Source organism: Telmatherina bonti (genome assembly GCF_933228915.1).
Source record: "Telmatherina bonti genome assembly, chromosome: 13".
Taxonomy (NCBI): domain Eukaryota; kingdom Metazoa; phylum Chordata; class Actinopteri; order Atheriniformes; family Telmatherinidae; genus Telmatherina; species Telmatherina bonti.
In genome coordinates this window covers 12,790,452-12,803,433 of record NC_136611.1, presented here as the reverse complement: position 1 = coordinate 12,803,433, position 12,982 = coordinate 12,790,452, and the positions used below count along the sequence as shown (strand labels likewise).

Here is a 12,982-nt window from a genome sequence, read left to right as displayed (position 1 = left end):
GGAACTTTGGGCCCTCAGATAAGATTACATTAAATCATGTATGAGTCTTTATTGGAAACCACTGCATGGGCTCAGAAACACCTCCAGAAATTACAGTCTATAAGTTAACCATGCAATCCACAAAACAGGTTGAAGCGCCATTATGCAAAGAAGAAGCCACATATTTAAAATGGTCTGAGGCAAAGTAGAAAACTGTTCTGTGGTCAGCAGAATTTTAAATCCTGTTTGGAAACCATGAACACTGTGTCCTAAAGAGGAGAGGGACTACCCAGTTTGTTATCAGTGGACACTTCAAAAGTCTGCATCTCAGGTGAGGTTGCATTAGTGCCTGTGTTGTAGGCAGCATTCACATCTTTGGAAGCACCATGAATGCTGAAAAGAGGCTGTATAGCAAAGTATGCTCTCATCCCAACGTCCCTCTCAAAAAAACCCTTGCATGCTTCATAAAGACAGTGATTAAACAACATGCTGCATCCATCATAATGGGATGCACCACGCAAGAGAAGTCCAAGTGCTGACCAAGCCTGCTTGTAGTCCAAACAATTATCCAATAGGAAATATCTGGCACAATTAAATTAAATATCCGGCAAGAGGAGGCCCAGGACTTTTGAGCTCCTAGACAAGAATAGGATGGTCAGCCCTATCCTAAAACTTTCCAGACAATTACAGAACTTAGTAAATTTGGGGCTTAACATCTGATATGTTGTTTATGTTCTATTCATAATAAAATAAAGACTCAATGTGATTTGCAAACAATTGCATTATGCTATTATTTTTACTCAGTGTCTAAACTCTTTTAAAAATGGGGTTGTAAAATAAGAAGTATCCATTGTCAAAAACGACTTATTCGTCTTCATAACTAACTAAAATGGTCAAATATTGGAAATCTACAATAAAAACTATTTTCTTATCAGAAATGAAGTATATGAATATGGGTAGTGCAGGTTAAGATGGTGAAAACCCCAAACCATTGCTTACAACACTGACCATAACTTGAGTATTGGAAGACAAAATGGTGATCATTAATTTAAAGAACTAGCCTCCTTTTTAAATACAAAAAATAAATAAATAAATAAAAGAGACTACAAAAAACTAAAAACAATAGCCTCTGATTTTGCTTCTTGGAAAGTGTTCCTTTTTAACCACAATAACAGAAACTACATTATTGGTCATTTTTAAGTCTATTGGTCTCAAAACTATCATTCATAAGGATCTAGTGTTCAAACATCCATAAAGAAAATAAAAGGTGGTTTTACTCAGTATTTCTTGAAAAAGGGTATTTCTGTTTATCAAGTCATTCACTGCATACAGTACAGCAACACAAATAAAGAAGGAACATATATCAGGAAGGAAACACAAAGCTATTTTAATAGTTTGCTCAGCTAAAAACCACTAAATAAACAGGAACACTGACACACACATACAGAAATAACAGAGACGAGAAAGATAACACATGAAAATCAGACTAAATGTCAAACTGAATTAAACTCCTCTAGTTTTTAAGCTTAATTCCTGATTCGGGCAAAATTGTGGACAATTTTTAAACATATAAAACTTCCCCATTTAGATGTTCTTGCTTAACAATGCAATTTTAATGTATATTTTAAACTGAGGCTGTTTCAGTTTTACATTTACATTTCCTTTGGACCCTTAAAATGACTTCTGTTGTTTACCAGTCCCTCAAACAAGAGAACAGCTGTGCTGAGCAGATCATGTTTTTTGTGTTATTTTTAAAAGTTTAACTTTAAAAAAGAATTCAACACATAAATAGACAATAAATATATATATAAATAAATAAATAGTTTTAGTACAATCATAGATAAAATAAATAGGTTTCTTTTTTGTTGTTGTCTTTTTTCCCCCAATCAACTGTAAATAAATATAAAGTCAAACAATATCATCCAAACCAACCTCCAGCATAGACACAGAAAAACATGAAAAAGGATTTGAAGACAGGACATTGCAGAGACATAGGAACTTAGGAAAGAGCAAAAGATGACAGTATTTGGTTTAAATAATCTCAGTGGGTTACATTTTTCCATGGAGTCCACTGACTCCAGGCTGAGAGCACCAGCGGGTCTCTGGAGCGAGCCCTCAGCTTACTGATCCTCTTCGGTATGAGAGAAGATGAAGAATGTCCCGTCTGAAGACAGAAAGATCACAAAATCAGAAATGTAAAACACAACAGAAACTACTCCAGATGCTCTATCTGCTTAGAGTTGAATGTACCTTGCCATCATCTTTGAACACGTATTCAATCTCGTGCTCCAGGCTAAAGAAGCTGTGAGGAGTTGACCAGCTGGAAGGTGGCTCGATGGTCACGTTCAAGTCCTGATCCACCTCCTGACACCTGACGATCCGAGGCATATCAGGCTGAACTAGATAGAAAAATATATTTACTTTAAAGCATCATTAATAGATTTATAAGCATGCAAATAGATAGTAGTTCTTGATCTGGTTTTTTTTTCTTTTTTTTTTACACTTCAGATAAAAAATATTGCTATTTTAAGTTTGGGCTAGAAATGTGCTTTGTTGAAAAATTTAGTTTAGGAACCCCATCATTAACACTAATCATGAAGTTTATCTTTCAAGATTATGTTGCCATTTGGTTTTTATTCTGTTTTGAGCAACACAGGCTGTGAACTTTTTAAACGAGACCGTTTACTTGATAAAATCTGACTGGATACCCATAGTGTTGCTCAGTTCTGCTCAGCTTACCAATGTCTCTGAGATAAAAGCTCTTGGTTTTCCTGAAGATGGATTGGTCAACAATGGCTTCAGCAGTAAGTTCAAGCATGGTGCTTTCCTCAGAATAAGGTGAGAGGGAGTGTGTCAGCACAAACTGGAATCCCCCATTCTGGAGCTGGCCTCTACTTTTTTCCCAAAAACAAGATTTTTGACCATCTCTGCTGCAATAACAAACCATGAAACAAAGCAAAATATATTATTCAAAAATATAAATTGATATTTGCTTGCTCATCTAAATTTTACACTTGCATATATGCAATACTTTTGTCCACCAGTTTATCAGATTCTTTACCAGTCTTTGCCAAGTCCGAGGCGCACTGCTGCGTATCTGCTTTCAGTCCAGTCGCAGGTGAAGTTGCAGTTGTAAGATTTTGCACGACATCTGAGAAAGTTATCTGTATGGTTGCAGAAAGTCAGTTGTTACAGGTGATTTAAACTCACAGTCTCGCCTCATCAACTGTTTTAATTCAGTCATATCAAAGATCACAATCATTTTACCCCTCAATAGGTGAATATATTGGCAATTGTATAACAATAATGGGGGGAAAAATCAAGAAAAAAGAACAAGAAAGAAAAAGATTGGAATCACATAAAATATTATTAAAAGAGATGAATAACAGTGTAAAGATTAACTAACTAAATAGTATAAAAAGAATACATATATAATAGCGAATAAGAGCAGAAAAAGATAAATAAAAAAACTAGTTTAATGAAAAGAAATAAAATAAATAAAGGCCAAAAGTGGTTTGATGCAAATTTGAAACACCAGGCATCAAGAATTTAAAGTATAAAAAGAAGAATAAAAGTTGAGATCTCACCTGAATTGTCCTCCTCATCAGCCTTGAGCAGCAGATAGGTGGATGATAACATTTCTTCCCCTCTCCAGCAGCTGTATTCTCCCAACATAGGTGATTCTACATTCGCCACAACCAAATCTTGACCCTCCATCTTAAAGTTGTCTTCCAGTTCAACCACTTCACCGTCAAACTTCCACAAGACAGGTCCTTCAGTTTTTGTATGGCAGATCAGTTTGACTGGTTCTGCCTTGTCCCTTTCTGCCACCACAACTGGAAAAACATAGACACACATATCAACAAAGTCCACACAGATACACACACAAAAAGACATATAGATACATCAAGTTAAATTATAATGAATAATAATAAAACAATCACATGGATGAAAGACCTACAATTTTCTGGGAATTGTTCGAGTCCATGTGTTCTTGAGAGGCTGATGAACAGCAGAGCAGAAATCCACACCAACATAGTCATCTAAAGGATTTTATGACAGAGTTGTTGAAAATACAATTACTTGCTTTAAAATCTGCGATATGCAATTGATAATTTAATCTTTTGCTGGAAATTAAATGTGAGTGTCACTGAGATATCCCAACTGTCTAAATGATTAGCCTGCAAACGTTTTACAGTAAAATAGAATGAATGACTAAAATAGCAAAGTTACGAAATGTATATATTCATATACAATAAAATGCTACCTTAATAAACCAGATTCTGAGTATGATTTTAATAAAAATGGGAAAAAAGCTATATAAAATTCGCAAATACTCTGTTTTGACTTTCTGAAGTTAATCCTTACCTTGGAGAAGATGTTGAACTCAATGTTGAAAAAGCAAGAGCAGAAGTTGATTCAGAGAAATCTGGTTACGTATTCTCTAACTGTGTACGACTTCAACTTTTATATCATCATGTAAAGCATACATCATCATCACCCTGTCATGCCTTGAAAGAGCAAGTGAGAGAGAGGGACCGTCTTTTTACCAATATGGTAAAATGACGAAAGCCCACTGAGGGTGATGGCAGACTGCATTTCCTCTATTCTGTTTTGCAAGTCAAACTTATAAACATAGACTGCGAGTTTCTACAGAGCATGGAGATAAGAAGTGTGGGTGTACACTGAGGTGGGGGGTTACCATTGGCCTTTGAGGTGAAAGACTGCAGTATTAATCTGAGATGTAATACAGCAGATATCTGAACACAGTGTCATGCCAACTGAACAGATACCTGCACATAAATACACACAGAAGCACATGTTATTTTTTAGTTTTTCCTAAAACTCAAGGTTATTTTAGGCTCCATTCTACATTTCCAACACAAGATTATTGATATAAAAAGTTGCGTAAGTCCATTTTTAATGATGCAAATTTAAAAAAAAAAAAAAACAAAAAAAAAAACTGGTTGCTGATTCCATATTGTGAATGCTTTCCTGCTTGTCTCCATCTATGTAAATCTTGTTTTCCCAAAGGTCCGTCATTCAAAACAGAATTTGTATATGTGGATTTTAGCAATGGGGAATAAAATTAAGCATTTATTTTATTTTCCTATGCTTAAAAGACAAAACAATAATCTACTTTATTGAAAGTTGTTTTTTTTTGTTGTTGTTTTTTTTAAGATAAATAAGTGTTGAAAACCATCAGCTGAAAGGTATTTATAATCTTTAATACTTGCCTTAAATCCCAGAAATCCCATGCTCAAAAGTACATATTTAATACTCACACACAGGGAGGGGCAACAGGACTTTCCCCACATTAACATTTCTCACATACGGGGCAACCCTACTTTTTATGACAAAATGTCACCTGTGAAACAGAACTAAAAACTGTAAAGACATGTTTATCAGGCTTATGTATTTGTTCTCACCTAAAGTGCAGCGGATCATATCCCTAAGTCATGTGTTAAAGTGTGTGTGAAGTACTTCCACGCTCAGCCAATGTGAAGACTGCATTAATATTCAGTGTTTCAATTAGATTAGTCCCTCTGAAACTTTGGTAAATTCAGTCTCGACAGCATGACATGCATGATGCAAACACATGAGTGATCTAAAATTCTGTGAAGTCTGTTAGATCAAAAATAGTTGGGTTTCAGTTCCTTAAATGGCAATATTTAAAGTTTTATGTTGAGAACAAAAGGGACAGTTGCATGACATACTCACATTGAAAAATATACTGTTACGTTACAACAGTTAGCAGTTGCTTTTATTAACAATGATTTACAAATGAAAAACACATTTGGGGGCAATGTAGGGTTATTATTCATTTCAAAAAAGGAACTGAGAAAAGTGAGGATTGTACAGCAACACTTGGTCAAGGACAACCAGTCCTTGACTCAGTTTCAGTTGTCCCAAGAAGTGACTATACCAGTCACACAACTTAATCACGACAGTGGCCAGAAAACAACCACATCTTTAAAATTATGAAGCTTCACCAAGTTTTTTTATATGGACAAATTTAATTATATAGCATATAAGTATACATTTTACTTAGTTCTGCTCCAGCTTTTAGTTTTTATATGACATTTCTGCTTTTTTGCTGTACTGAAAGATTTTGGCACTGGTTTTAAAGTTCAGTGATGGTTTGAGTCATCCGACATAGCTTTCCATGTAGTTCAGATATATTAAATAAAAAAAATAATAATAAAGCAAACCTTTCTTTTATGTGTAATCTTCAGTGCTATGCCAAACCCTATGATCATGCCAGTTCAGATAAAAAAATCAATCAAAAAGGGCTTCCCCAGTGAGAACAAAGCAACCTCTGTGTATACAACACAGGACACAGAAATAAAGAGAAAGGTACTGACTGATGGTAGGTACAGCTTACAAAACAACCTTTTTACATGTAGTGTCAGAGATGGGTTGACTAAGTACATTATAATCCCTTGAAAAACAAAGCTCAACATGCTGCTGCTCTATACTTTCAAAGTTTAAAGAGTACTGTAGTGTTTTACATGACGATAACTAATAACAATTTACATGTCAAATGGGCTTTTGTGGAAAAAGTAAACTTCTAAATTTTGGATTACATGGAATAATTATTTTGTTTGCAAGAGTTTGACTTAACATATTGCAGTGTTCAAAAGCAAAACGCCATCCTCTGGTTATTTTAAATTGAGAAAGTTCAAAATTTGTATGGCAAAATTCACCTCTTCTTGGCAAGGCCTATTTTCCTGCCTCCGTCCTGGATTACATACTCCAAATCGATAGGGTAGGCCATCTACCTTCACAGCTACAAGTGTGATATGCACAATCTTGGTTTCAAGAGAAATCTGAAACTTGAGGCTAATAGAAGCACTGGTATCAGTGTATTTTACGATGTCAGAGTAAATTCACTTGGAACACAATAGAAATATAAATGGTTGTCTCCTCCAAAAAACAGATACTACTTTTGTTGAAATCAGAGGCGGATCAATTTATGGTGCTTTGCAACTGCAGTCAAGAGAGCCGCATCTCGCGTATCCGCAGCAATGCCAGCCTATGCTTTATTTTAAGTACGCGTTTACTTTCAACTTTATGGTAAATCCAACCGCTACCAGCGATTATTTCAGATTTCAAAATAAAGCATCTCTCTGTCTTTCTTATTAAATCCTTGTCTAGCAGCCTTTTTTCATAGAGCAATAGCAAACAGTTTTGTTAAAGTGATATGATAATAATAATAAAAACTAAATAAAACCTTTTTTTTTTTTTTTTGCTCAAAACGTGGTAAGTGCAATAAAATGAATTTATTCAATAGTTAGTCCACCAAACCTGTACAGTTGGACTTAGTACCTTAGTAGAACTGTACAGGTTTGGTGGACTAATTGTTGCAAAAATTAATTTTATTGTACTTCAAATGCAGCAAAGAATGCATTTTGTTTCCATGTGCAAGGCACTTTATGAATGGATTTCAGGAAAGGTACACAGTAAAATCACTTCATAGTTTTTGTGCAAGTAGTATATAAAGTAATAAGTCCAGCTGTACAGGTTTGGTAAGATAACTATTGAAGAAATGAATTTTATTACACTTCAAAGTCATCCAAAAATGTATTTCATTTTTCATGTGTATGGGATTTTATCAACGGATTACAGTAAAAGTACATTATAGTTTTTGTGTAAGTAGTATATGAGGTACTGAGTCCAACTGTATGGGTTTGGTGGACTAACTATTGAAGAAACAGATTTTACTACACTGCAAAGTTGGCTGAGAGTGTAATTATTTCCATGTGTATGGGATTTTATCGATAGATTACAGGGAGAGTACACAGTAAAAGTACATCATAGTTTCCTAGGAAGTAGTATATAAGGTCCAACTGTATGGGTTTGGTGGACTAACTATTGAATAAATTCATTTTATCGCACTTACCACGTTTTGAGCAACACATTTTTATTTATTTATTTATTTATTATCATTATTCATTCATTTTCCGAACCGCTTATTCCAATTCAGGGTCGCGGGGAAGCTGGAGCCTATCCCAGCCGGCTTTGGGCGACAGGCAGGGTACACCCTGGACAGCTCGCCAGTCCATCGCAGGGCTCTTATCATTATTATTTATTAATTTATGTATTATTATTATTACGATATTACTTTCACTCAAGTGTCTGCTATTGCTCTACAAAAAATGCTGCTAGACAAGTTTTGAATAAGACGGACATGATGCTTTATTTTGAAATCCAAAGTACGCTTTAGTTTTACCATAAACTTGAAAGTAAACGAGAACTTAAAATAATGGCTTGGCCGCGGATACGGGAGAAGCGGGTCCCTTGAACTGTGCACCATGACATGTCAAACAATTTTGATATTATTGAATAATAAACCCCCCCCATATTTACGAGACATTTCACAAACAACCCTTCTGTAAGGTAATTATTTATAGCAACAACTCAGTGCCTATTACACGAGAAGATTAAGTGGACACAAAAGGTATTAGATCAACTTTAAAGAAGACAACTGTAGACTACAAATGGTATTGGATGCGGCCATCTGGGTTTCATGCATAGTATAATGTCTGAAGAGTAACTGTGCTAGGGTCAAAATGAAATTGAGCAGGGTGTTAAGCAGGTAGCTTAAATTTCTTAGGGACCCATCAGCCGAGGCTGATAATTGACACTCTATCAATCATCAGTCAAGAAATTTGAGGGATACCTTTAAAATGGACCTTAAAAACACCACGGCATGGTACTATAAAACACCCTTTTGTCTTTATGTAAACTACCAGGACTTCCATGATTATTTTAACAAAGGGAGAGTCATAGCAGGTTTTTTCTTTTGGGTGGAATACGTTTGACCACAAAACAGCAAAAGAAAGACATGCTTTGTGATTTAGTCATGTTTTTCTTTGCTGCTCTTTGGTTGCTACCTTACAGAGGTTTTATCAGTGTGATAAGACAAACAACCTTCTACATAACAGAATCTCTGCCTACGTATTACACTTTGTGTAGTTTTCTTTTAAGTAGAGAAATTACCAGAAGCGTCAGGTGCGTTTGGACATCAAAACACTCCAGTTAAACCAAATATGCTGCTGTAGTTATTAATAAAGACCTAATATATTAACACAGAATCATAAATTGTGTTGGGCTGCAAAGTGTGTTCTGTTCTCTGCAGAATTGTTGTGATTAGAGTTACAAAGTAGAACCACTAAAACTTGTTCTTTTTTGTTCTACCACTCCTGTAACTGTACAACTTGGTAAAGATGTACAGATGAATAATACCTGAAAGCTGTAAGAAAAAAAGGAGCATATATAAAAGAAACTTAAATGGAAACTTTATTACATAATTAATTCCACCATTACATTATTACATTTTAGGTGTGTGTGTGCGTGTGTGTGTGTGTGTATGTGTGTGTGTGTGTGTGTGGGGGGGGGGGTTAAAAAAATATTTTTACTTGTACTGTATTGCAAGTATGTCAAAAGGTTAGTTGCTATAACAATTTGACTCGCTTCATTTCACTTGACACATTTACAAGTAAAAACTCTTAGAGCCATGATGATGATATACCAGATGAGCAAAATAATGATCTTAACATACAGTCAGTCAGGAAAAGCTCTGAAATGTTTAATTTGCCTCGTTCTTCGACGCCTCATCAAAGTTTTCAATAAGATCTGAGAATAGAAACAGAGGTGTAAAGAATCATGAAAGTCAGCATAAAGGAACAAATCAAGGCATAAAATGTCAGTATAAGATGAAGAATACAAATATACTGTAATAAACAATATTATTATAATTTTAATATAACAAAAACTATCAAAAAAGAACAAAACAGTTTATTTTTGTATCTAACAAAGTCTGTTAGTGTGGTAGTTAAATACTACAATGCAGTACAGAATGAACCTCAACCCCAAGTTGATTTTGGCTGTTAAATACAATTGATTTTGCATTTATTTACCACATAATCAATGTTTAACATATCCATGTTCGGTATATTTTTCAGCAAATCTTTATCTATATGATCTGATAATTATTTTTTCACTCAAGCCTTCTTTATTAACATGTTAGACCCATAAATACAGAAAAATCATCAAATCCCAAACTACAAAAAAGCACAAAGAAAATAACAAATGGTTCTGAATATATCACCTTTCCACTAGAATATAGTAAACCTTTTTGGTTATAGCGCAGTGGAAATTTAAAGTGATGTGACTGCGTCATGACCCCCAAGGCTTAATGTTCACTTTGAAAGGGGAAATGTAAATGCCCTTACCCGGAACCTCATCATCCTCCTCTTCAGCAGCAACCAAAGGGGCTTTGTTTTCTGCAGCGATGAAGATAGATGGAAAGTTATTAATAGACTGCAAACAAAACTGATGATGCAAACAAACAGGACAAGAAGATTGGGAGTACCTGGTTTTGGCAGATTCTCTGCTAGCCTCCTGAGGCTGGTAAGACTGTCAGCTCCCAGCTGATTTAGGATTCCTGGGAGCATCTCTGTTAGCTGTTTATTCTCAGCATGGCCTGTGATTGTGAAGGTGTTGGCTGCTAATGAGGCCTGAACCTTTGGGTTGTTAAAGTGGATGACTGTTCCCTGGTTTGTGAACATATTCACCTAAAAATGAAAAACAAATAGAAATGAATAAACTGTTTGAGGGACATGTAAAAAAAAATATGGTATGACTATGAATTTGTTTACCAGTCTTTCAAACCCTCCTTCTGTACACTAAAAATAATAAAATCCCAGTACCTCCTCAATGCCAGAGATAGTGTTGACTCCAAGTTTCTTTAAGGAATGCTGCAGCTTTTTGTCATCTGCTGTAGCTGTTCTGTGCACCACCTTCTTCTTCCTGCGGGCTGACCCCTACAGAATACAAAATGTAGCAAGGACATGTGAACCAGAACTATTTGATAACGCACATTTGACAGCAAGCATATAACTCACCTTGCCACCTATGCGAACCTGTGCTTGCAATTTGGCAAGCTTCTCTTGGTTCATTATTGACTCCTTCATCTAATGTAAGAGACAACACATACATTCAGTAGCTATTTATTCTTAATGGCAAAAGTAATCAAGTTACTCTTTTAATATCACAAATATACAAATATGTTTGGTGAAGTTTGATCTTAATGTAAGACTCTAAAAAAAGAAACATGTAAAATATTACCGTTTATATTTCGCCAAAATGACACCTAGTAACTTTGTGACTACTTGAATGTGTGATTTCATTTTTCAAGGGAAAACAGAGGTTTGTGATTACGATGAAGAACTAATGGTAAAAATTCCCTAAAATCTCCCCGCAGTTTTGCCACTAGAGTAAACCTAGAAGATCGTACAGCTGCCCAAAGGTCTAAAATAGCTGCGCTTTTTTAAAACATTGATGCTTTGCATGAATCAGGCGTGAAACTAAATACAGGATACCTTCAAAACTTACAACGTTCTCCACAATTAGGAGCACTCTGCAAACATTTGGTTTCGCAAGCTTACTTTTCCCAAGTTGTTCTTAATATAATACGCTGCCTAACGTGAGATGTCCCAGCCCCTAAGAACATATTTTTAATCCCAACTTCATCAAAATGTTGTCAAGTGAACCGGCTAAATTAGCTAACCAAGTAAATCTGCTAACTGAGGCCTATTTAAACTCATAATAACATTCAAATGCGCCCGATATTTCTTCCGCTTATGAACACTTAATGTGACAAGTATGTGTTGTGTGCTTGCTTGAATAAAATCGTATCGGTCTGAGGCAGCTAAAATGTTGCACATAGTGAACAGACCTGGGAATGGGTAAACACGCGGGTCGATGAACGGAGAAAAGACAGACAACCGGAAGTGACGGAGTCACATGGAAAACATACCGGGCGGGTACACATGTTTCCTTCATAATTTAACTCCAAATTCCTACTGTAGTTACATACGTATGTATATTATTTAGACATTTGTCCTAATACTTTTTTCTTTTTTACTTCATCACTTACATATTTTAAACACTATTGTTAAATATAATTTAAGCAATTTATAAATCAATAAATAATTTGTAACAGATCATTTGATTAGAAAATGTATACTTACTCAAAGTAGTTTAAACAATTATAGTAAAAAAAACAAACAAACAAAAAGAAAAAAAGAAACTCGAAACTGAACATTAGTTTAATAAATATTTGACTATATCACACCGGAAGTAATTTCCTCATCAGTCATGGCGTCCTCCTGTGTGCCGAGAGGCAACGTGATCAGGGGATGAAATGCGAAAGTTTTTGTGTCCACGGTCAATGAATACCAGTATCATCATATATTAACTCATATAATCTCAAGAAATAAGTGTCCAGTCCAGGAGTTCGAGGTGAGAATAACCAGAACGTAGTTTATTGGGGAATGCTAGTCAGCTAAGTGTGCGGCTCAAAACACGTTGTGTGTCTGAGTTACAAGTTTCTGTTTTCAAAATGGTAACTTTTAACTCTATGTTTGTTTATTAAGAAAATAAGACGTATGGACGAATATGATTTATTTATGCACTATCCAAAACTTAAGTGAAATAGAACTTCTGCTTATTTCTTGCATAACTTAGTTGGCTTTCAGACTTTTGCTAAAATAAATGAACATAACCATGTGAGTTAACATAGCTGTAATCTGTAAAGTTTCAATGTGGATAAAAACCTTTCCCAGTCAGTCTTGATGTGCCAAAACGTTTTTCTTGGTTTCATTAAGCTCTTGTGCAGTTAATATTGGAAAGTACATCTTTTATGAGGTTGAATGTTGATTAGCTGCTCATCAGTTTCACAGGGCAGCGAATCAATAAAGTTTATAAAAGTGTGGATATGCAACACGAGCCAAGTGTGAAGTCTCTGTATGTTAATATGATTTTTTTTTTTAACATGCTGTATCCTCTCACACACAGGGTGCTCTGCCATAAGCACAGAGATGGCTTCATTTAAACCTACAAAAATTCCAGTATATCCAAAACTTGGAGAAAAAGTCACACAAGACACGCTTTATTGGAAAAACTACAAGGTATTTCTCTTCTGTTTTTAATATGA

The 12,982-nt window shown here is 35.1% G+C and overlaps 3 protein-coding genes across 3 annotated transcripts in view; 1 reads left to right on the top strand and 2 right to left on the bottom strand.

The window, feature by feature from the left end:
• Positions 1 to 2,020: 2,020 nt before the first annotated feature.
• On the bottom strand, positions 2,021 to 5,427 carry il12b2 (interleukin 12B 2; the record flags this gene model as incomplete). The annotated part of the gene is made up of 6 exons (XM_079251616.1): positions 2,021 to 2,143; positions 2,230 to 2,378; positions 2,719 to 2,909; positions 3,041 to 3,143; positions 3,567 to 3,815; positions 5,409 to 5,427. The coding sequence occupies 6 exons, from the start codon at positions 5,425 to 5,427 to the stop codon at positions 2,021 to 2,023; spliced, it is 834 nt and encodes a 277-aa protein (XP_079107742.1).
• A 3,837-nt stretch (positions 5,428 to 9,264) lies between these two features.
• On the bottom strand, positions 9,265 to 11,768 carry LOC306763800 (transcription factor BTF3-like). The gene is made up of 6 exons (XM_079250723.1): positions 11,723 to 11,768; positions 10,890 to 10,958; positions 10,695 to 10,808; positions 10,358 to 10,559; positions 10,218 to 10,268; positions 9,265 to 9,618 (listed from the first exon to the last, which is right to left on the bottom strand). Exons 2-6 carry the CDS (start codon positions 10,956 to 10,958, stop codon positions 9,572 to 9,574), a joined length of 483 nt encoding a protein of 160 aa, XP_079106849.1. The 5' UTR covers positions 11,723 to 11,768; the 3' UTR covers positions 9,265 to 9,571.
• A 380-nt stretch (positions 11,769 to 12,148) lies between these two features.
• The window catches only part of utp15 (UTP15 small subunit processome component), a 9,221-nt gene continuing 8,387 nt past the window's right edge, over positions 12,149 to 12,982 (top strand). The window contains exons 1-2 of the mRNA XM_079251234.1: positions 12,149 to 12,288; positions 12,844 to 12,956. Coding sequence (XP_079107360.1) covers positions 12,867 to 12,956 — 90 coding nt within the window. The 5' untranslated portion in view covers positions 12,149 to 12,288; positions 12,844 to 12,866. The remainder of the gene's footprint in view (positions 12,289 to 12,843; positions 12,957 to 12,982) is intronic.